General features: G+C 42.2%; 1 protein-coding gene across 15 annotated transcripts in view; it reads left to right on the top strand.

Annotated features, from left to right (window-relative positions):
* The window catches only part of JAKMIP1 (janus kinase and microtubule interacting protein 1), a 212,443-nt gene that overhangs the window by 36,466 nt on the left and 154,955 nt on the right, over positions 1 to 21,022 (top strand). For 11 of the 15 annotated variants that reach the window (XM_053251866.1, XM_053251862.1, XM_053251864.1 and 8 more), the window contains one exon: positions 17,573 to 17,838. The exons of 1 other annotated variant lie outside the window; for it this stretch is intronic. In XM_053251866.1, the coding sequence (XP_053107841.1) occupies positions 17,710 to 17,838 (129 nt within the window). In that variant the 5' untranslated portion in view covers positions 17,573 to 17,709. 3 more of the 15 variants (XM_053251858.1, XM_053251859.1, XM_053251860.1) reach the window with 3 other exon arrangements.

Genomic DNA, 21,022 nt, shown 5'->3' with positions numbered 1-21,022 from the left:
CTTCTTCAGACCTCTCCCTCAGCACTGGCAAGCAAGGACAGGGTGTGCCCACTGCCCAGCCAAAGCTTATAGGCTAGGGATATGTACGGAACCAGTTCAGAGGCCCTTTATGGGCCTCCGGACCGGTTCAAAGAACCAGCGTTTCCCCCAGTTCGAAGGAGGCAGGAGTCTCCCTTTAAGAGTGGGTGGAGGGACCCACTCTTGGACCCAAGAGTGGGTGGAGGGTGCACTTACCCCTTCCACTGCTTCCCCCCCCCCCCGGTGTCATTTTTTTTAACAGCCCATCGTTGCGGCAGTGTACCTCCCTGCTGCCCTGTTGCCCTCGTCTTCCAGAAGTTGCAGATGCACCTGCATGCACTGGTATGGGCGTGCATGCATGCGTGACGTGTGCACGCCTGTACTGGCGTGCACAGGTGCGTCAGCAACTTCTGGTCATATCCGGAAGACGAGTGCAACAGGGCGGCAGGGAGGTACACTGCTGCAATGATGGGCTGTTTAAAAAAAATCGACGCTGGCGGGGGGAAAGCGGCAGGAGGGGTAAGTGCGCCCTCCCCCTGCTCTTAAAGGGAGACACCCGCCACCTTCGAACCGCCCCACCGCAGTTCTGTGCACATTCCTATTATAGGCATCTGGGGTGGATGATACTAATGCAGCAGGCCTCTATTGACACAACACTGGATATGTAAACTGAGCAGAGGCCCAAATAGGAAGGTGTAACTACTCTGGGGCTCTAAGCATTCACTGACACGAAGGTCCTGCCAGTAAATAAATGGGGCTTGTTCCCAGTAAGTGGCTATAGGATTGCACGTTTTCTCTCCCCCCGCCCCTTAAACTCAGTGAGACTTGCTTCTGAAAATATTGGTCAGCCTGTCTTCTGAGAGCTTTAGGAATGGCTTCCCATCTTAATTTGAACTTCACAGGGTACCCTCTGTATACATCATGGTTTGTGCTTTTATTGCAAAGTGCACAATTCTAACTCTTACAGTGGCTTGGCTGCTGCACTTTTAATTTCTCGGGGTTTTAATTTCTGAGTAAAATTGATAAATGCTGCTGTTTTATCTCTTCTTGTTTGAATACTATTTTATAGTTGTGTTAGATTTAGTGACTATTTTGTTATAACCTGCCCTTGAAATGTTTTTACATTGAAGGATAGGATATAAATGTATAACACAAATTGAGTTTAGCAATGTTTGAGGGATTAATAATAACACTAGGCTAATTCTGCTTTTTTATTTTTTCCTTCTAAAAGTACTAAAGAATTTATCTTCCATTGGGACCCAAGACTGAGTTAATGGATACTCCCTATAGTACAACAGTTAAAGTAGCAGAGTCTGTCCTTTTATATGAAGAGGATTTTTCTTATCATAGAGTGTGTCTTTTAGAAGCAATGTTTTAACTTTTTGTGCTTGAACTCTTTATGCCTGTATCTGAGGTCCTCTTTACACATGGCATGTGTTAGTGAGTTCCAACTAGTCACTTGTTCTTTGGTATGAGAACATTTTGCTTTCCTCAAAATGACCCTTTTAGTGCGTGCTCTGCATGTGCACTCCAAAATAGTACTGTGCCAAGTGGCCCCGAGAAAGACTGGCATGGCCCGCTCACTGACGTCCGACAAAGCAGAAATGATGCTGATCAGCTGGGGCAGGAACAAGTGGTATTAACTGCCCCATAGGTAGTGGATTTGTCATCTTCTGTTTGCAGTCTAGGTATCCTGTCTATTTTTAGATGTTAAGCATACACTAAGCTTCTCTGAAACTAAGGAGAGTTTATTTCTCTTGAAGCATTTTGTAACCTTCTGTGGTTATCTTTCAAATTTTTTCTTGACTATTTTTTTAATTTTTAGAACTGCAGTCTGATTTTATAACACTTCTGATTTCTGCATCTGTTATAAACTAAATGTCCTAATTTCAATTAATTGGGATAATAATGCTCCAATTATCTCAGGCCCCTGCTAACTGAGCAAAGAAGCACCTTTTTAAAGTGGTGAGGTGATACTCTTTCATCAGCAGGGGGAGAGCAATCCCTATCCATTCCCAGCACAGCATCCCTCTAGTGGTTGGTGTTTTGTGTTTCTTTTTAGATTGTGAGTCCTTTGGGGGACAGGGAGCCATATATATATTCGTATTCCTATTTTTAATACAATACAATACTGACGTGAATGTGACTTCAGGGGAATTCCTTTCATGAACATGCTCTCCAGAGCTAGATGTCAGAATAAGTGTGAAAATATTTTTATTTAGGCATGCATTTGATTTGTTATGATTCTGATATCATCATTTTGTTGTTGTCAGACAGTTTTTGTACTTCTGACCACTTTATTTTTCAAAATAAAGGCGTGTTACAGTTTTTTAAGTGAACAAAAGTGTTGTATACTCCCCACTTTCCTGAGCAGTGAGAAGTACCAGGCACAGCACTAGAGAGCAATGAAGCATTTTTGTAATATATTTACTTTATTAACAAATATACATAGAGCATAAATGGAGGCACACAGCAGGCACTCGTATAAGGTGGCAAACCTGCTACTCCAAAATAGGTTGCCAGAGAGAGGCCGCCCAAGGTGCTTTTCACAGTGCTCTTTCTCTGCTTCTTTCTCTTTTGGACTGCAAACTGTGTGTTCTCTCTCTCTCTCGCACTCATATCCCTGTCCCTCCCCTCCAGCTCTCATGCATACTTATTCAAGCATACAGAGAGTTTACCAAGTATCTTCTAAGCAGGGATATCCAAACAGGCCCCGTACATTTTCTCTGCCCCATTTACAGATGGTGAAAATGGGAAGGGAGATTTTGGCAATTTTGTAGGGAAGCATGAGAAATTCTTCAAATGTTTCAGGGCCAGTTTACTGTTAGTTTTTCTCCCCCGCCCCGCCCCCTTTCTCTTTAAAATTTTCTTCACTACTTCTTTAGCAGCAGCAGCTTTTCTTGGCAGCCAGCTTCCACCATCTATCATTATCCCAGCCCCCCACCCCTGGAAGCTCCAAGATTGACTAATGGCGGATTCAGACAAGCTGCTGCTAGTAAGTAAGAGGGAACAGAAGATTCCCGATGTAAGCCAATAGGAACATAGGAAGCTGCCTTATACTGAGTCAGACCCTTGGTCTACACCAGTGTTTCTCAAACTTTTTGGAGTCAAGGACCGCTAAATTCTTCGTGCAGAGTTTCAAGGACCGCTACATTCTTCATGTGCAGTTTCCCGGACCAGCAGTTAGTAAAGGGGTTTCAAGTCTGTCTATCTATCTATCTGTCTATCTATCAGACTTCTATACTGCCCAAAACTTGCATCTCTGGGCAGTTTAGAATGAAAATAATATAAGCATTAAAATAATTAAATTTGGAATCTTTTGCAAACATGGAATATTAGGGGTTCTTAACCTTGGGTCCCTCAGTTAAACTCCCATAACCCCCAGCAACAATGGCATTTGGCCATTATGGCTGGGGATTATGGGAGTAGAAGTCCACCAACGTCTGGGTACCCAAGGTTGAGAACCCCTGAATCTAAAAGCCTGGGTGAACAAATTTGTCTCCAGTATGTCTGGAGTGGAGGTGCTTGTGATTACTCAGTGGAGAGGGGATGTTGGGCCATTAGAAAAATTCAAAAGCTACATGGGGCCAATGAAAACAACATACAAGCAAGCCCCACTGATGCAAGAGGGAAACAGCGTTCCCTCTCAAGGCGCCTCGATCACAACAGGCAGCTGGGTTTCAATCAACCAGCCTTTGGCTACAAACAATGAGCATGCAAGAACCAGCAGCCCTTCAAGTGGCGCCCACTGCCATACTTTTTCCTCCATGCCCCCGCATCGCATACAGTTTGAAGCTGTAAAGATAGGGAATAAGGTAGCTGTAGGAAGATCTCAGCAGCACGTGGAGGCAAGGCACAAGAAGGGTCCCATGCCTCCGTGATACTCTTCCTCTTCCGTGCCATGTGCAAAATTGAGTAAGTGAGTGCCTTGATTTCAGTTGGGGGGGGGGGTTGACTCCCAGTCAGGGACCGGCACTCAACCCTTCGGGGACCGGCAGCGGTCCAGGGACCAGTGGTTGAGAAACACTGGTCTACACAGACTGACAGTGGCTTCTCCAGGGTTGCAGGCAGGAATCTCAGCCCTAGCTTGGAGATGCCAGAGAGGGAATCTGGAACCCTTTGCATGCAAACTTGCAGATGTGTTTGCCAGAGCAGCCCCATCCCCTAAGGGGAATATCTTGCAGTGTGCTCACACATGTAGTCTCCCTTTAAATACAAACCAGGGCAGACCCTGCTTAATAAAGGGGACAATTCATTCTTGTTACCACAAGACCCGCTTTCCTCCCTTGAAATACTTCTGCCCCTTTCCATGTTATCTGAACAGAAGTGTTGGGTGGAGAATATTGGGTTCCTTTCACTGCCCAACACCCATCTGTAACCAACATTTGAAATTGGCCAGAGAATGGTGGGCAGAGGGAACCCAACATTTCCTGGTTCAGATTACTCAGAAAGGGGTGAAAGTACCAGCTCGTACCAGCAGCCTCCAGTTCTCTCCTATTTAGTTGTAGTGGGTCTTCTGAACCCGCCCATAGCATCATAACATAATATCATTCTTGGAAGGCTTCTGGGTGGGGAAAATTAGAACTATCAGTTTTGAGGCCACAATTTTTCCCCACTGAAGGATCCTCAGAATGACACCATGTCACCACAGCATAATTCCTGGCATTCTGGAGGACAAAATCATGGTAGGCAGCTGGAGCTGACTGCCAAGAAGAGCTTCACTGCTGGTGGTGATGCTGCAGCAGCAAAAACAACAACAAAACCTGAAAGTATAGCCGCCACTAAGCAGCAGTGAGCTGCCTCTGAAATTCTCGAAGAATTTCTCAAAGTTCCTCTGAAATCTCTATGGTTTCACCATGCTCTGGTTTCAAAACCCCTGAATTCTTCCCTCATCCCCATTTTGAGATTCAGTGAGAGACTTCAGGCTCAGCAGCACTACCTATTAGGTCTAGTTGATGCAATATCAACAAACCCTTCTGGATGATTAACTAGCAGTCTGCCTAACAAAGGAAATGGTTGCCAGCTGTAGTTAAACAGTAAGTGGTTCTTTCTTGACTTGAGTGATCTACCAAATCCTGTCTCTAACCAGTATTTTTCATGGCATTCAGACTTTTCTAGATGTCAATAAACAGCACTTTGAAAAAGCACTTGTGAGTAAGTTAAAGGTAATACTAAAGCTTAGTATTAGGGATGTGCACGGAACCAGTTTGGAGGCTCTTTATAGGGCTCTGAACCAGTTCAAAGGTGGGGGGCATACCTTTAAGGGCGGAGGAAGATGCCCATACTACTCCCGCCATGTTTTCCCCACCAGTGCTCCATTTAAAAAGTGTCCGGGGCGGCAGCGTACCTCCCTGCCACCCTGGTGTTCTCCTTGGCCAGAAGTACCCGGCGTGTGCATGCCGGGCCTGTGTGCCTGCTTGTCGGGGGCGCACATGCGCTCCAGGTACTTCTGGCCAAGGAGGACAAAAGGCATAATGTACCTTTGCAGAAATGGTTGATGGAGAATGGAAAAAAACCTGCTTGTTGCTTTGTGTTCTAGAGAAGGAGATAGTCTGTTGTTGGCTAAGGAATTCACATTTTTATAATGTCATGTGGGCATTCTTTCTTAAAGTTAGGAGACAAGACCAAGTGTGTAAAGAATATTAATGTAGATTTTATAAAGACACATTTTAGGAAATACAAATGACAGGTGCTTCATTTTGAGATGTAACTGACAGGGTTATATAATTTGGTCATTGTTGTCATGGTACAATGTGTGCAGTTCTTTTAGACATGAATTTTCAAAAATACAGATAGCTGAGATTTGTTAAAAAATGGATTTCTAAGTCGCTGTGGAAAGAACTTTCACAAAAGATTATCACAGATTACATTTTAAAAGGATGATGCGGCAGGTTGAAACTTTAGAATCTCTTTTCACGTAAAGAGTATCTTTCAGAAATATGTCTGTTTCAAGTGAAGGGGTCCTACAAAATTTAAATTTAGAAAAAGAAACTGCTTAATATATGCTTAATATTTCTGACCAATGTGAGATAATCTCTGATGAATGTTATAGTTCTTAAAGTTAAATTTAAAAGCTCAGTATTTCCCAGCTGTTTTTCTTGGCTTCTTGGTGTCTGCAATTGAGTCCATCTGCATCAAACACACTGAGTGGAAAGTGTGTGTGGAGAGAGAAGGAGAGAGTACCAACCCTTCCCTCACAAAAAGCTCTCCCTTCTAATTGATGGCAAATATGGTGAGGGCAAAATAGGGAAGGGCCATGCAGATTGATCCACTGGATATTTATTTTGAAGTAAGCTACATCCAGTTTAATAGGACTTACTCTAAAGCATGCATAGAATTGCAGCCATTATTTCTTTTTCTTTTACATTGCACATCTGAGTTTGCTGTGTGTGCTTGTATTACAGAATGTTTCCAGTCTGCTTCCAAGCACATTTTAAACTCTTTTTTGTACACTTTAGCGTTCCCTCTGTAGGGTAGGAGCCTTGTGCAGTGCCACCTGCTGGACATTTCTTGCCTTTTGTGAGATGCCTCAGCCACTATTTGCCAGAAAAGTAGTGACTAATCAGTTCCTCAGAAAAGGCAAGAGCTGGCAGCAGGTGGTACTGAGAAAATTGCACTAGGATCTTGCTTTGTATATGGGCAGAGAGTGAAATCGTGCAGAGAGTAAAACTGCACTTGGGAAAATGATGTTCCTGTGCTTATTACTGAAGTCTGGAAACACCCTAAGTCTGTGTACATAAGTATGGGAATCCAAATTCATGTATGCTGCAAAAGTTTGGAATGCTTGCTTGCTTTAAAAAAAAAAAAAAATCAAATGTTAAAACACCATTCGTATATATGTCACAGCATTAGAGAGAACTTGTTTTAAAAAACCCAATAAGAATTTGTTTGAGATCTGCCTATTTGGTTTTTCATAGACTGAGTATTGCTCTTCCATGCTTGCAACAAATGTCAAAGATTTCCTGTGCGTGTGAAAACAGAGCTTTGCATAATTGATGGTCTGCTTGATATAAGCGTCTAGTTGCAGAAAATGCAGGGCAAACGGAAGACTTCATGTCTGTCAATAAAAAGAAAGCCCTACATTCTGAATACAGAATGCCAACTATTGACCTTTTATAATACCTTTAGGAACACAATTCTGTTTGCTTCTAGATTTGACTGGAAGATGCACTGCATCTTCATTTTAAAAGGGGGGAAATGAAAACTGTCTGCATAAAGGTTTTCCCCTCATAATTTTCTAAAATATCACACCAGATAATTTAAGGTGAAAACCATCACTTCTCTTTAAGTATCTATATTTTTGCTTTTTTTGCTTCATTTCCTGTTAATTCCCATAAGCAGACTGTTCATGCTGATTTTAGGCCTGCTACAAGTGTTCTGTTTATGAATTTACTTGTATATTAATATTTTACATTACGGGCTGTCACCTGATGAAATATATTCCAGTTGATTGTATGCATTTTAGTCAATTAATGGATTAAATGAATATAGATTTTCATGTGAGGGAGAAAACCACTGTTTTCGGCAATGCATGCATATTTATTATATATTTATTTATTATTTTATTTATTTAACATATTTCTATAACACCCAAACTCACATCTCTGGGCGGTTTACAGCAGAAAAGCTAAAACATTAATTAAAACAAAATAAATGATAACAGAAAAGATTGACACATTACAACAATTTAAAATTTTAAAATATTTTAAAAACAATGTTAAAACTATTAACACACTATTTAATTAATAGCCTGGGTGAACAGATGCGTCTTTAAAGACTTTTAAAAAGTTGACAGAGATGAGGAGACTTATTTTAGCAGCGAGCGCATTCCAAAGCTTTGGGGTAGCATCGGAGAAGTTCCGTCCCTGAGTGGCCACCAGACTAGCTGGTGGCAACTGCAGACGGACCTCTCCTGATGATCTCAATGGGTGGTGGGGTTCATAATGAAGAATACGTTCTCTTAAATACCCAGGGCCCAAGCCGTTTAGGGCTTTATAGGTTATAACCAGTATCTTGTATTTTGCCCAGAAACTTATCGGCAGCTAGTGTAGCTCTTTCAATACAGGTGTAACATGATCTCTCTGAGATGACCCAGAGACCAACCTGGCAGTCACATTCTGGTCTAACTGTAGTTTCCAGCCTACATAGAAGGGCAGTCCCTCGTAGAGCACATTGCAGTAATCTAGTCTGGAGGTTACCAGCATATGTACCACTGTCCTGAGGTCATTTATCTCAAGAAATGGACGCAGCTGGCATATCAGCCGAAGCTGTTAGAAGGCAGTTCTGGCCACTGCCTCAACCTGAGACACCAGGGAGAGGCTTTGATCCAGAAGCATCCCTAGACTGTGTACCTGTTTCTTCTGGGGAAGTGTGACCCGATCCAGAACAGGCAGATCAAACTCATCTCCCAAGTTTTGACCCCGCACAATGAGTGCCTCCGTCTTATCTGGATTGAGTCTCAGTTTGTTATCTCTCATCCAGTTACATCTCATCCTTCCAGGCAGGCATTTAGGGAGGTTATATCCTCTCCCAGTGATGTTGACATGGAGAAATAGATTTGGGTATCATCAGCATACTGATAACATCCTGCACCAAATCTCCTGATGATCTCTCCCAGCGGTTTCATGTAGATATTAAACAACATTGGAGACAATATGGAGCCCTGGGGAACACCATACAAAAGTGCAGATTTTGAAGAACAGCAGTCACCAAGGGACACCATCTGGAACCTGCCCGAGAGGTAGGAGCGGAACCACTGCAAAACAGTGCCTCCAACTCCCAACCCCCTCATACGCTCCAGAAGGATACTATGGTCGATAGTATCGAAAGCCGCCGAGAGGTCCAAAAGGACCAACAGAGTCACCTTCCTCTGTCAATTCCCAATTGGAGATCATCCATCAGGCCAACCAAGGCAGTTTCCACCCCATAGCCCACCTGAAAGCCAGTCTGAAATGGGTCTGTTTCACAGCAGACCTCATTTTAGACAATTCCCCTTGCACTCTCACACAGGAAGAAATGCCTCTTCTTATTTAAAAAAAATTTTAACGTTTAGTAGAATTTTACGATATTTGCAAACATTAATCAGAAGTAAATTAACAATACTTAAGTCAGAAATATATGAATGCCAATTTTTCAAATGGTGCTTGCCATCTGCAGTTTTTACAAGTACTTGCATTAAAATCATTTTTAAAAGTCCGCTGACCAAATAATTGGAGATACCTTTTTAGCCAACCAAAACATTTTAAAATTGACTGCTCTAACTAAATAATGGATTAAACCTTGCAATCCTACTTTGCATGTCATTAGTCTACAGTTGTGCCCAACTATAATCTGCTGGCCCAACCATAATCTGCTGGTATGTTTTAACACAATTTCATACAATTTTCCAATATTCAATCTGGAATAGGCTAACATGTGGGGGTGGGGTGGAACTATTCATTGGACTGATTGAACACACACACACACACACACACACACACACACACACACACACACACACACACACCCCTCAGCAAGCACAAGGATCTGACAATGCCCTCAACAGTGTGAACCACTATGGTGCATCCTATACAAACCTGCTTACTGACATACTCCTGTTCCATTATTATTCAACTGTTCTGCTATTCCTTGGGTTCCACAGACCTCCATCTACAGAGCATGTCAGTATGACCGAACTGTGGAAATCCACACCCAAATTGAGTCTCAACTGCTAGCACATCATGAAGTTGCCCTCCAGCACTGGACTCTAGGCCAGAATAACACCAGAGTTTTGTTTTGTGTGTGTGTTTTCCTTTTCCTCAGAAGAAAATTCTTCTTAGTTGTTATCTTTATGTTACTTAAAGGAATAAAGATGTTTTCTTCTGATGAAGCAGGCCTTTGCTCTTCTAAGTATTACCAGCTCAGTGCTGGAGCACTCCTGCAGAAAGGCAGCATAAAAAGATAAATAATTCAAAGGAATATCTCTTTTGTCTCCCTTCCAGGGAAATAGGATTGTGCGTGTGCGTGCATGCACACACAGAAGGCATTAGCAATATTCTAAAATGTTCCTTTTTGTTAGAAAACTGAACTGGAATCCAGGGCATATGGAATGGCGGAATATGGAACGAAACTGCAGGAATTTACTTGTCATCCCTAGTTTTCTATGAGGAAGGGAGGGTAGTGTTGTAAATGGTATTTGGACCTGCATTACCTTGCATGTTAGATGTTTATGTGCAAAGTAAACTGAATCTGCTGTAGTGATGTGAACATATTAAGGTATAGTAAGTATGGTAAACCCCTCCTGTATTCTTCCAAAGAACACCACAGGGCTCTGTGGGCGCCAGGAGTTGAAATCGACTTGACGGCACTCTTTATCTTTACCTTTAAGTATCTCTCAAGCAAATCAGCTGGCATACTATAGGGACTGTGTGCACACTTCTGTTAAAACAAGCATGCTTCCTGTTTTAGACAAGTTTGCCTTGGATTTGTGTTTTTCACTGCACATAAATCATGGAGATAATCAGGCTAATTTTTGATTGACCTCAAACACAATGTTCAGTTTTTCCTCTCACAGGGTGGTCCTTTCACAATGGCATATTTCCTCAATGGTTAATTTCAATGAGAAATACAGAAACTGTTTATAGTTTTGTTGCATAGCTTTTTGTTCCTCTTGTACACATAGTGGTAGTTTTGTGAGCTTTCAAGATCAATATGTCTGAATTTCTTTTGTGGCTCTGGTAATCAGACAGATGCAGTGACCTAGTTGTTTATAATCTTCCTAGTATTCGTGGAGTGAATTGAATCAGGAGTGAAAGTGGAAAATCGGGATGCGAGTAGGAGCTTTCAGTTTATGGCAGAAAAGGGCATTTGTTTGTGAAATATTCTTTCACTGACAAAACCTTTCTCTCCTTTTTACTGTAGTGTTATACTATCACATTAATAGTATCCTTACTTCAGATTAGAGCAGTGCGGGGTGGAGCCAACCGAATGGCGGCCTTTGTTTGGCCCGTCCTGCATGGCATCATGTGCAACAAGGGCTCCGGCATTCCTTTTCATTGGCGGCCTGAGTTCTTTGAACCCGTTTGCTCAATGATGGCTCCGCCCCTGGAGCAGTGTTTCTCAATGTTTTTGGAGTCAAGAACCAGTATATTTTTCGTGCACAGTTTCCTGGACCAGCAGTTATAAAGGGGTTTCAGGTTTAAGTTTATTTATTTATTTAACAGATTTCCATACCACCCAAAACTTGCATCTCTGGGCAGTTTACAATCAAAATCATATTATAAGCATTAAAATAATTGACATTAAAATCATTTAAAAGCAAACATTAAGTATTAACACTATGAATCTAATTAAAAGCCTGAGTGAATAAATATGTCTTCAGTATGTCTTCATATGTCCTCAGTTGATAAATAAAATAACAAAAAAATGTATTTCATTTACATACTCATTAAACTACACACAAGATTCTAAATTAATGTGAATGTTCTTGTTTCATTTTCACCAGCTGCTCTATTTGCAGCGCAGTGGTCGTCAGGGCCAAGCGTAAACAATGATTAATGTCAATTCAGTTGTGTGTGTTTGTTTTAGTAAAACTCATACTCAAAAATCCGGCCTAACAAAAATATGTTGATGAAAATGGGAGGAGTATTTTTATTGCCTTTTTGTGGAGAATCTCATACTCATCCTTGAGTTTTATCCAAAACTGTGCTATGGGCATTGATTGAAAGGCAGCTTGGAGACCAGCATCAGATGACAGCTCCAGCAACATTTCTTCTTGAATGGCCAAATTATTTTGGCCCCAAAAAACAATTTCGAGCTGGTGGAGGCCGCTGCCACTGGGAACGCTCCCGAGTTCATTTCTAGGCAGGCAGCCCTCAGAGTGCCAGTCTGTTCAGGTCCGTGTGGAATCCCCCCCCCCCCCGCAAAAATTTTGAGCTGGTGGGGGCTGCTACCGGGAGCTCTCGAAAGGAACGTAATCACCGGGAGCTTCCTTGAAATGAACATAATCCCTGCAGCAAGGGCTGCCTGCCTAGAAATGAGCTCCAGAGAGCTTGCCTGGGCTCCATGGATCTTGCCCCCGCCCTTGTGTTTGATGTTCAGTTTCTCATTGAAATTAACCAGTTTGAGGAAATATGTGTTGGAACTAGGACTCTGGCAGCATCCGCTCTCAGCTGCAATGTCTCTTAGTAACCACTGGGGTTTTTTAGGGTCATGGATAAAAGTGCTTGACTCCTCCCCTCTTTGTTCTTCCAATGTTAGTCTCCATTTTGCCTCTCCAGAGATGGCTGTTTGTTTTGGTCTCTCTCTCTCTCTTTTCAGCCATGAGCTACAGCTGAAATTAAACTGCAGGCTTTTCCACATTTGTTTGTAACCTTTTTCTTTAAATAAATCCTTGTAGTTCTTCAGTACTAAAGAACTCTCTCAAGACCTCTTGCTTTACTGCTTTCTCACCAAACTGATTTTGCTCTGCTATTTGGGGACTGAACTGCCATTCTTCTCCTACAATATGCCATTGCAGAAGGACCACCCTGTGAGAGAAAAAACTGGACATATTGTTGAGGTCAATCAAAAATTACCCTGATTATCTCCATGAATTCTCTGAAGTTAAAAACACAAATTCAAGGCAAATAAGTTTAAAACAGAAAGCATCCTTGTTTTTCTACGCAAGCGGCCCTTGCTGCAGGGATTATGTTTATTTCGAGGGAGCAAGGCAGAAAGGACTGCCTGCTTAGAAATCAACTCCAGAGAGCTCCTGGCAGCAGTGGCCCCCACCAGTTCGAAATTGGTTTTTTGGGGTTAATTCCACATGGACTGGCACTCAACTCCACATGGATCGGCACTGGCCTGCGGACCGGCAGTTGAGAAACACAGGATTCGAGCATTCTCACTTTCCAAACATCTGTTTGCCCTTTCTAGATTCTGGAATGCTGTGAAGGTCAGTCTTTTAACTGTTTCCTGACATGGACAGTTGTTATGAACTGTAATATAACTCATGTTTTTGTAAAAATGAAGCATTTGTCCTTGGCCTGGGTATAGAGAAGTACACAACTATTTCCTTGTGCTCAAAGGAACTTTGGATTTGGATTTGAACAGGGCCTCCCTTCAACCCCCACCTGTGCCCCTCCGAGCTACATGGGGAGTCTGTTTAGATTGTAAGTTTGCAGGCAGGATCTTATTGCTGATATCACGTTTGTGTAGTGCCTTGGCGGTGTTTTCAGTTGTAAAAGAAATTATAAATTGTATTATTTCAACTGTTCTGTGCAGATGAGCCCTCAAATTGTGGGTTGCCACTACTCCAGAATGAGAAATCTCAAATTGCAGTGCGTATAAGGGGAAGAGGGAATATGCAAGCCTGAGGCTCATTCTCGTTATACCAAACTGTGGTTGACATTATGTCTGAATGACCTTTCTCTGTGTTCTTTTGAATTGGAAATGGGAGATATCAGAAAGTGTGGTTTCTAGGATTTATTTTCTGGATTCAAAATGACAAGCCACGAGTTATCCATTTAAAATCTAAAATTGCACAAATACAGAACCACTAATCTCTGTATCATGATTAAAGCCAGGCATACAAAGAAGCTGGACGGTTTTCTACATGTAAGGAACAATTCTGCCATTTCCTATTGTGTATTTATTTTGGGCAATAGAGAGCAGTTTACTAGAATTTTAGCAGCAAATAAAATAAACAACCAGAAGCTATTGGTTTTGGACAGTGTTTTTATTGTTGCCATAAATAGTAACCCCAACAACCCTTGAGCACGAAACAATTAATTTGCAAAATCCTTTTTTGTTTTCACCTTGTTTTATTTATTTATTTATTTATTAAATTTTATATCCCGCTCTTCCTCCAAAGAGCCCAGAACGGTGTACTACATACTTAGGTTTCTCCTCACAACATCCCTGTATACCATTATATTTTTACACTGTCCAAATGAATGATCTCTAGACAGTTCACAATCAGCACTTTTGAGGGTAGTTCTTGAAACATGGGGGTTTATATAGCAATTGGACAGCCAATGTAAAGGCTTTACCACTGGCTTCTGTTTCTGTGCACATGTGTAGATAATTGCAGACATATAAAATGGCTGACATGATGTGCAGTCTCAACAGGGACAAGAGAGTTGCAGTGCTGCTGCTGTGGATATGGAAGCAGTGATACTGCCGAGGACGATGCTGGCTGTGCAACCAGTGTTAACTGTCATTTCTCCTATTGTGATGATAGCAATTCTTTCTGCCTTTATTCTTCCAAACAATAATGAAGGTTGTGTATTTAAGGCAAAAATTCAATGCCTTTTTCATATGGTGCTTAATATATAAAACCCCAAAGTGGTGGTGGTTGAGGGTAGCCTCCTTAGATGCTCATCTTCATGGCCTTTCATGGTTGAATGCCTTAAAAGCTCTAATTGCAATTATTTATTACAGAATGGGCGAGACATCTTTGTGTCTAAAGCAAATTGCTTAGTCAATGGGATCTTTCTAAAATGGCTGACCATTCAATTGAGCAGACTGCTTGTTAATCGACAAGCATGCTTTGTTGATTATTCCTCATTGGAAGCTAATGCTAGGGAGAACTATATGCAACAATATTTTTATTTACATAAGTGAGATAAAGATGCTCTATCTTTATTTTGAATTAAGATAAAGATGCCTTATTATTGTTTGGGAAATTTTACTTTTTAAGTTAGGAGAATATTGATATTGGAAGAATGTTGGTTTGGGAATGTGAATACAAAGCCAGATGTTTGCCCTGGCTAAGATGACTCTTAGCTTTCCCTGTGCTTATATCTGTGCAATAACAATAACCTCAAATGTAACAATATTGACACACATTTTAAATAAAGTTCATAGAGTCTGCAAAACTCTTCATGATGTTATAGTTGTACCTAGATATTTCTCGCTAGCAGTTACACAAGGAAAACACCAATACCCATGCAACAATGTCATGTCTTTGTTGCTAGATATTTAATCTGTTCTAGGGGTGTGCATGAACTGAACTGGGCTGACTTATAGGTCCTATCATGGACCGGACCGGCCTTGAGGAAAGGGTGTCCAGTCAGCAATTGAACTGAATCAAGTCTGGTACAAGGTGGACCAGTTTAGCAGTTCGTGCAGCTATGTAAAGTGGAATCTGGTGATGATTCCCCTTTACTTGTAAAAAGGGAATTCTTTAAAAATTCTTTTTAAAGGGCTTGCCAATGAGGGTGGTGGCAGCAAGAGGCACTATGCTAAGATGCTTACTAGCAGTGGTACCAAGCAGCAGCGCTCCCCCCAGCCAACAGCCTGTGCAGCCGCGCAGCTCAGCACACACCTCAGTGCATTGTTTTTTTTCTTTGTAGATTTACAAAGCTGTGTTGCAAATTCACATCTGGAACACTGTTCCAGAACACTGGAGGCGAACACTGGAGGGGAAGTTTCAAGGGAAATGGCAGGAAAAGGGTTAAACACCACCCACATTCTGTCCTTCAGATCTCCCCCTTCTGAGGGTCCTTTGCAAGGGAGAAGCTGCCATGGGGCAGCTCTTAAAGGTGGCTGCATTGCAATCTGAAATTTGTTCCTACTAATAATAATTCTCAAATATAAATATAAATAAAGTTTGTGTGTGTGTGTGTGTGTGTGTGTGTGAATGAATATATTTCATATTGGTTATTCTTGGTTATATTATCTCTCTTGGAAGAAATCATCAAGAGATTTGGTGCAGGGTGTTATCAGTATGCTGATGACACCCAAATCTACTTCTCCTGATGATGTTGACATGGAGAGACATGGAGAAAGTATAACCTAAATGCCTGCATGGAGGCAGTGATGTTCTGGATGAGGGATAACAAACTGAGATGAAATCTAGATAAGATGAAGGTACTTATTATGTGGAGTCAGAACTCAGGAGATGATTTTCATCTGCCAGTTCTGGATGGGGCCACACTTCCCCAGAAGGAACAGGTACTCAGTCTGGGGGTGCTTCTGGATCCATACCTCTCCCTGGTGTCCCAGATTGAGGCGGTGGCCGGAAATACTTTCTAACAGCTTTGTGTCTGATACCAGCTGTGTCTGTTTAAACAACCTCTGAACAGTGGCACATATGCTGGTAACCTCCAGGCTTGACTACTGCAGTGCACTCTATGTGGGGCTGCCCTTGTACATAGTCCGGAACTGCAGTTGGTCCAGAATGCGGCAGCCAGGTTGGTCTCTGGGCATCTTGGGGATACCATATTACTCCTATACTGAAAGAACTACACTGGCTACCAAAAGGTTTCCAGGCAAAATACAAGGTGCTGGTTATAACCTCTAAAGCTCTAAACAGCTTAGGCCCTGGGTATTTTAAGGGAATGTAGTCTTTGCCATGTGCCCCATCGCCCATTGAGATAATCTGAAGAGGTTTGTCTGCAGTTGCCACCAACTCATCTGGTGGCTACACAGGGACAGATTTTCTCTGTTGCTGCACCAAGTCTCTGGAATGTGCTCCCTGCTGAAATAAGAACCTCCCCGTCTGACAACTTCTTAACAGTCCTTAAAAACTCATTTTTTAATCCAAGCTTTTTAACTGTACTGCAGTTTTAAATTGTTTTAACATTTTCATTTTTGTTTTAATTTGCCTTATGTTGCAGTAGACATCCTAGAGTTTGGGGCGGTCTACCTAAAGTTTGGGGCGGTCTACAAATTTGATAGATAGATAAATAAAGATTGTTATTTTAAGTTATATATCTGAGCTGCCTCATATTTAACCTGATACTTTGTCTGCAAATATTTTAGTCCACTTAACAGGACAAATTAGTCATTTTATATCTTTGTTTTTTGGGAGGAACATTGATCTATTTTTCTGCAGTGTTTGTCCTCATTGCATCACACCAGGTTGATATTCTACCAATCCAAATGAAGAAATCAAGTTAGATATGAGAAGATGTGTTCCATTAACTCTTCTTTATGTTGCTTGTGGTAGAGGCAATATTAAGTGGCAAAACGGGCATCTGATTTAGAGTTTGCTGGGTATCAAATGCCCTCTCTCTCTCTCTCTCTCTCTCTCTCTCTCTCTCTCTCTCTCTCTCTCTCTCACACACACACACACACACACACACACACACACACACAGAGTCTGGGCCCAGGATGCTGACCAGACTGTATATAATATGTTAGATGGCATTTAATTCCCAGCAAACTTTAAATCAAATGCTTCATTCTGGAAGCATACATGTGCTCCCTTGATTCTGGACTGGCATTGTGTATTTTCAGAACTTCTATGTGGATTTCCTGTATACTTGGTTGACTTAATTAAGAAAAAAAATTGTTGCAAAAATAATGATTGCCTTCTATCATATACTTTGGAAAGTATTGTATAACTAATCGTTGATATAGCACCCATTTCTTAATTTATTTAAAATACAAAGGGTGCAATCCTGCCAAAGTTAAGCATCCTAAGTCCCATTAATTTAGATAGGTAAGTTAAGTGTGTGCTTAAATCTGCTTGCCTGAAATAAATAGAACTGAAAAATGCTTACCTTTGTTGGATCATGCCCATTATATTTATTTGATGCTTTCTTTGGTCAAACCGTTAACATCTTTTCCTGTTTTCTTTTTCTTTTAGAAAATAAAGGCAGTAATCATGACAGCACAGGGTTATATGTGGGATGGCACTGACTGCTGTTTGACTTTTTAATGCACAGTATGCAGAACTGCTTGGCTGTTGGTCCAGTGTAGATGTAAGAAACAGTATTTAAAGCTATGTCGAAGAAAAACCGTACAAAGGGAGAAAGGTCTGACATGGAGGTTGACGCTGTCCAAACTGCTAATGAGGAATTACGGACTAAATTGACCAACATCCAGATAGAATATCAGCAGGAAAAGAGCAAGGTATGTAAAATTATTTCTGCACAGAGAAATGTCCAGTTCAACAATGAAGAAACAAATGCAAATCTAGCAGCTACAAGAGATCAGTGAATAGATTCAAGTAGTAGCAGGGAGATTGTTGGAGGTGGCCTAGTTAATATCATAAATGCATTGCTGAGGGAGGGTAGGGTGCCTCTTTGTTTGAAAGAGGCAATTGTTAGACCGCTTCTTAAGAAGCCTTGCCTGGATCCCTTAGCAATGGATAGTTATAGGCCAGTCAACAATTTCCCTTGGTTGGGCAAGGTGATTGAGAGGGTGGTGGCTAACCAGCTCCAGGCAGTTTTGGAGGAAATGGATTATCTAGATCTATTTCAAACTGGCTTTATTGCTGGCTGTGGGGTTGAGACAGAGGGAGTGTGACTGCTGGTTGCGGTACAGTTTGAGTTTATATTTTCTACCATCAGATGGATTAATAATATCGCTAACACAACCAGTGTGGCAACAATTCTTGCAATTTTTACATGAAAAAATCACTGAAGTAGACTAGCCCTGGATAGGAGTTGCTGACTCTATGTTTTATTAATAACAGAAGTGTCACTCTTGAGACACAGTTGACCAAATCTCTCATCCGCTTATCTTCCATAATTGGTTTCTTCTGGGATATCCTTTGTGGTGTTGCCCTTTTGGTATGTTCCAGGTGATCAGTTACTAACTCTGATGCCACCAAGCCTCGATGACTGAAAGAAATGAAGCATCCATCAAACTTGTATGTTGTACTTTTGCAATTTCAATGTCACATGAATAGAAAACATTAATTGTGAGAGTGTTTCCTGCTGAGTCAGTAGGAGCTAGATTGTCAGAGCTCAGTGAGAAATGTAGTGTAGGGAATAAGAAGAGAAGGGGAAACAAACACCTCTAGTTTCAGCAAGGTAGAGTAAAGTGTGCCGTCGAGTCAGTGTCAACTCCTGGCGACCACAGAGCCCTGTCTTTGATAGAATACAGGAGGGATTTACCATTGCCATCTCCCGTGCAGTATGAGATGATGCCTCTTAGCATCTTCCTATATCGCTGCTGCCCGATATAGGTGTTTCCCATAGTCTGGGACACATACCAGCGGGGATTCAAACCGACAACCTCTGGCTTTCTGGTCAAGTCATTTCCCCACTGTGCTATTATGTGACTCTTTCAGTAAGGTACAGGGAGTAAAAAAACAGAACCAGACTAGAAGTTCCACAACCAGGGGAAACCTTCAGGGAAAGTGCATTCTTACTGCCTGAGGGATACCCTTTCTAGCATTTTCTCTTAAATTAACACAACAGCTTCCATTTTGTATATGTTATGTTCTAGATTTATTGCAAGCTGCTTTGTGCAAAAACAAAAATGCTTCCAGAAATATGTCCCTGAGGGTCACACATCTCTCAAACATATTTATGAGAAAGGGCTTTAACGGAGGGGAGAGGGGCAAAAATTGCTCCCCTCCCCAATTCCCCGTGCATGCTTGGCTATGGAACAAACCTTTGCCACAGCTGCTCTCCAGCTTCTCCCCGAGGATGGCACACTTCTTCTTCTGTCCTCATATTACTGCACAATATCAGGGTCATCATTACTATTATATATATTTATATACCAATTTTCATTTTAAAAAATCACACTGTTGTTTACATAGAGAAAAGAGAATAATAAAATGGTTCACTGTCCCCAAATGGCTCACAATTTAAAAAGAAACGCAAGATAGACAACAGCAACAGCAACTAGGAGTGTGTACAAAACTGGAAAACCCGATTTGGTTAGAGTAGAACTGGACTCAAACCGAACCAGGTCCAGTCCTCTGCACACTAGAGCCAGGCCTGGTCCAGCACTAGTCTGAACTGGTTCTGGCTCAGGGTGGGGGACAATTTTCTTTAAACAAAAAAATGGAGGACGTACCGTATCCTGATATTCCCCCCTCCCCCACCAGCCTCCTGGCATGGTCCAAATGTTTCTAAGCTGAAGGAGTGACTGGCAAAAACATGGACTCTCTCATTTTAGAAATCTGTAAGATGTATACACTCTGAGATTGGGATGGGCAGAAACTGACTTTCCATGGATGGAATTATGAAGAGTACAGTCACCTAATAGCTGTACCCAACTTTCAAATGGTCAGTGCATTGCCCTTCAGCTGAGAGGCTCCACATGGACCATTTAAAAGTTACAATAAATGGCCAGCGCAATGACTGTCAATTGAGCGGGACTGCACTGGCTATTTACCTTTCAGGTGGCCCCTGCACTGCCTCTCAGCTGAGGGGCAGCTTGCTTGTCCAGCAGGAATGCTGGGAAATGTCAGATTTCTGATCTAACCTGACAGTTTTGGGAAGCAAGTTTTCCTAATCATGCAAAGAGAGCCTTCTGCACATACAGCTGAGCAGCCAGGAGCTCTTTACAGGTGTTCTCATGAATGTGCGTATGTCAGGGTGGAGTCTGCTGCCACAATGCTATCTGCCATACACACACGTGGCCGTAGAATGTGCAATTAATCCAGCCACTCGCCGCTCTTCTAGGCGGCCTGGCTCGTTTGCCCCCTCCCCATGGAGCACGTGACCTGGGGAAGCCACACCCATTGGCTCCCAGGTGCTCACGGGGCGGGGCCAGGCAAAGAGACCCAGCGTGGCGTAGTGGTTAGAGTGCTGGACTAGGACTGAGACGACCCAAGTTCAAATCCCCATTCAGCCATGAGACTTGCTGGGTGATTCTGGGCCAGTCCCTTCTCTCTCAGCCTAACCTACTTCACAGGGTTGTTGTGAAGAGAAACATAAGTATGTAGTACTTATGGGCTCCTTGGAGGAAGAGCGGGATATAAAATGTAAAAATAAAGAATAATAATTAAAAATAGGCGCGGCAAGCATGCACCGCTTCAGTCTGTCTCTCACAGGCACCCCCTCCCTCCCATTCCTCAGATATAGGCTGGGTTTGGTTGGTTGCCATTTGGGGCCGGGCAGGAATTTTTTGGGTCCACACCAAAGTGGCCGGTGGTATGTGCCTTTTTTTGCCTGCCCCGGTCTATATCTGTATTCCCAGTAGTTAGTTAGGGGCCATAACTTCTCGGTCACATTCTGGCAGGGACAGTGCGGTGGGAAGCATCAGCTTAAAATCGGTGCTGCACCTGAGGTAAGCACCTTAGGTAAGCGCATATAGGGGGAGGGGCGGATCCCTTGGGTCTTGACAGATCAGG

This window comes from Hemicordylus capensis, chromosome 5, assembly GCF_027244095.1.
Source record: "Hemicordylus capensis ecotype Gifberg chromosome 5, rHemCap1.1.pri, whole genome shotgun sequence".
Classification (NCBI taxonomy): Eukaryota; Metazoa; Chordata; class Lepidosauria; order Squamata; family Cordylidae; genus Hemicordylus; species Hemicordylus capensis.
Note: the sequence above shows the minus strand (reverse complement) of the source record. Positions and strands in the feature narration are given on the sequence as shown.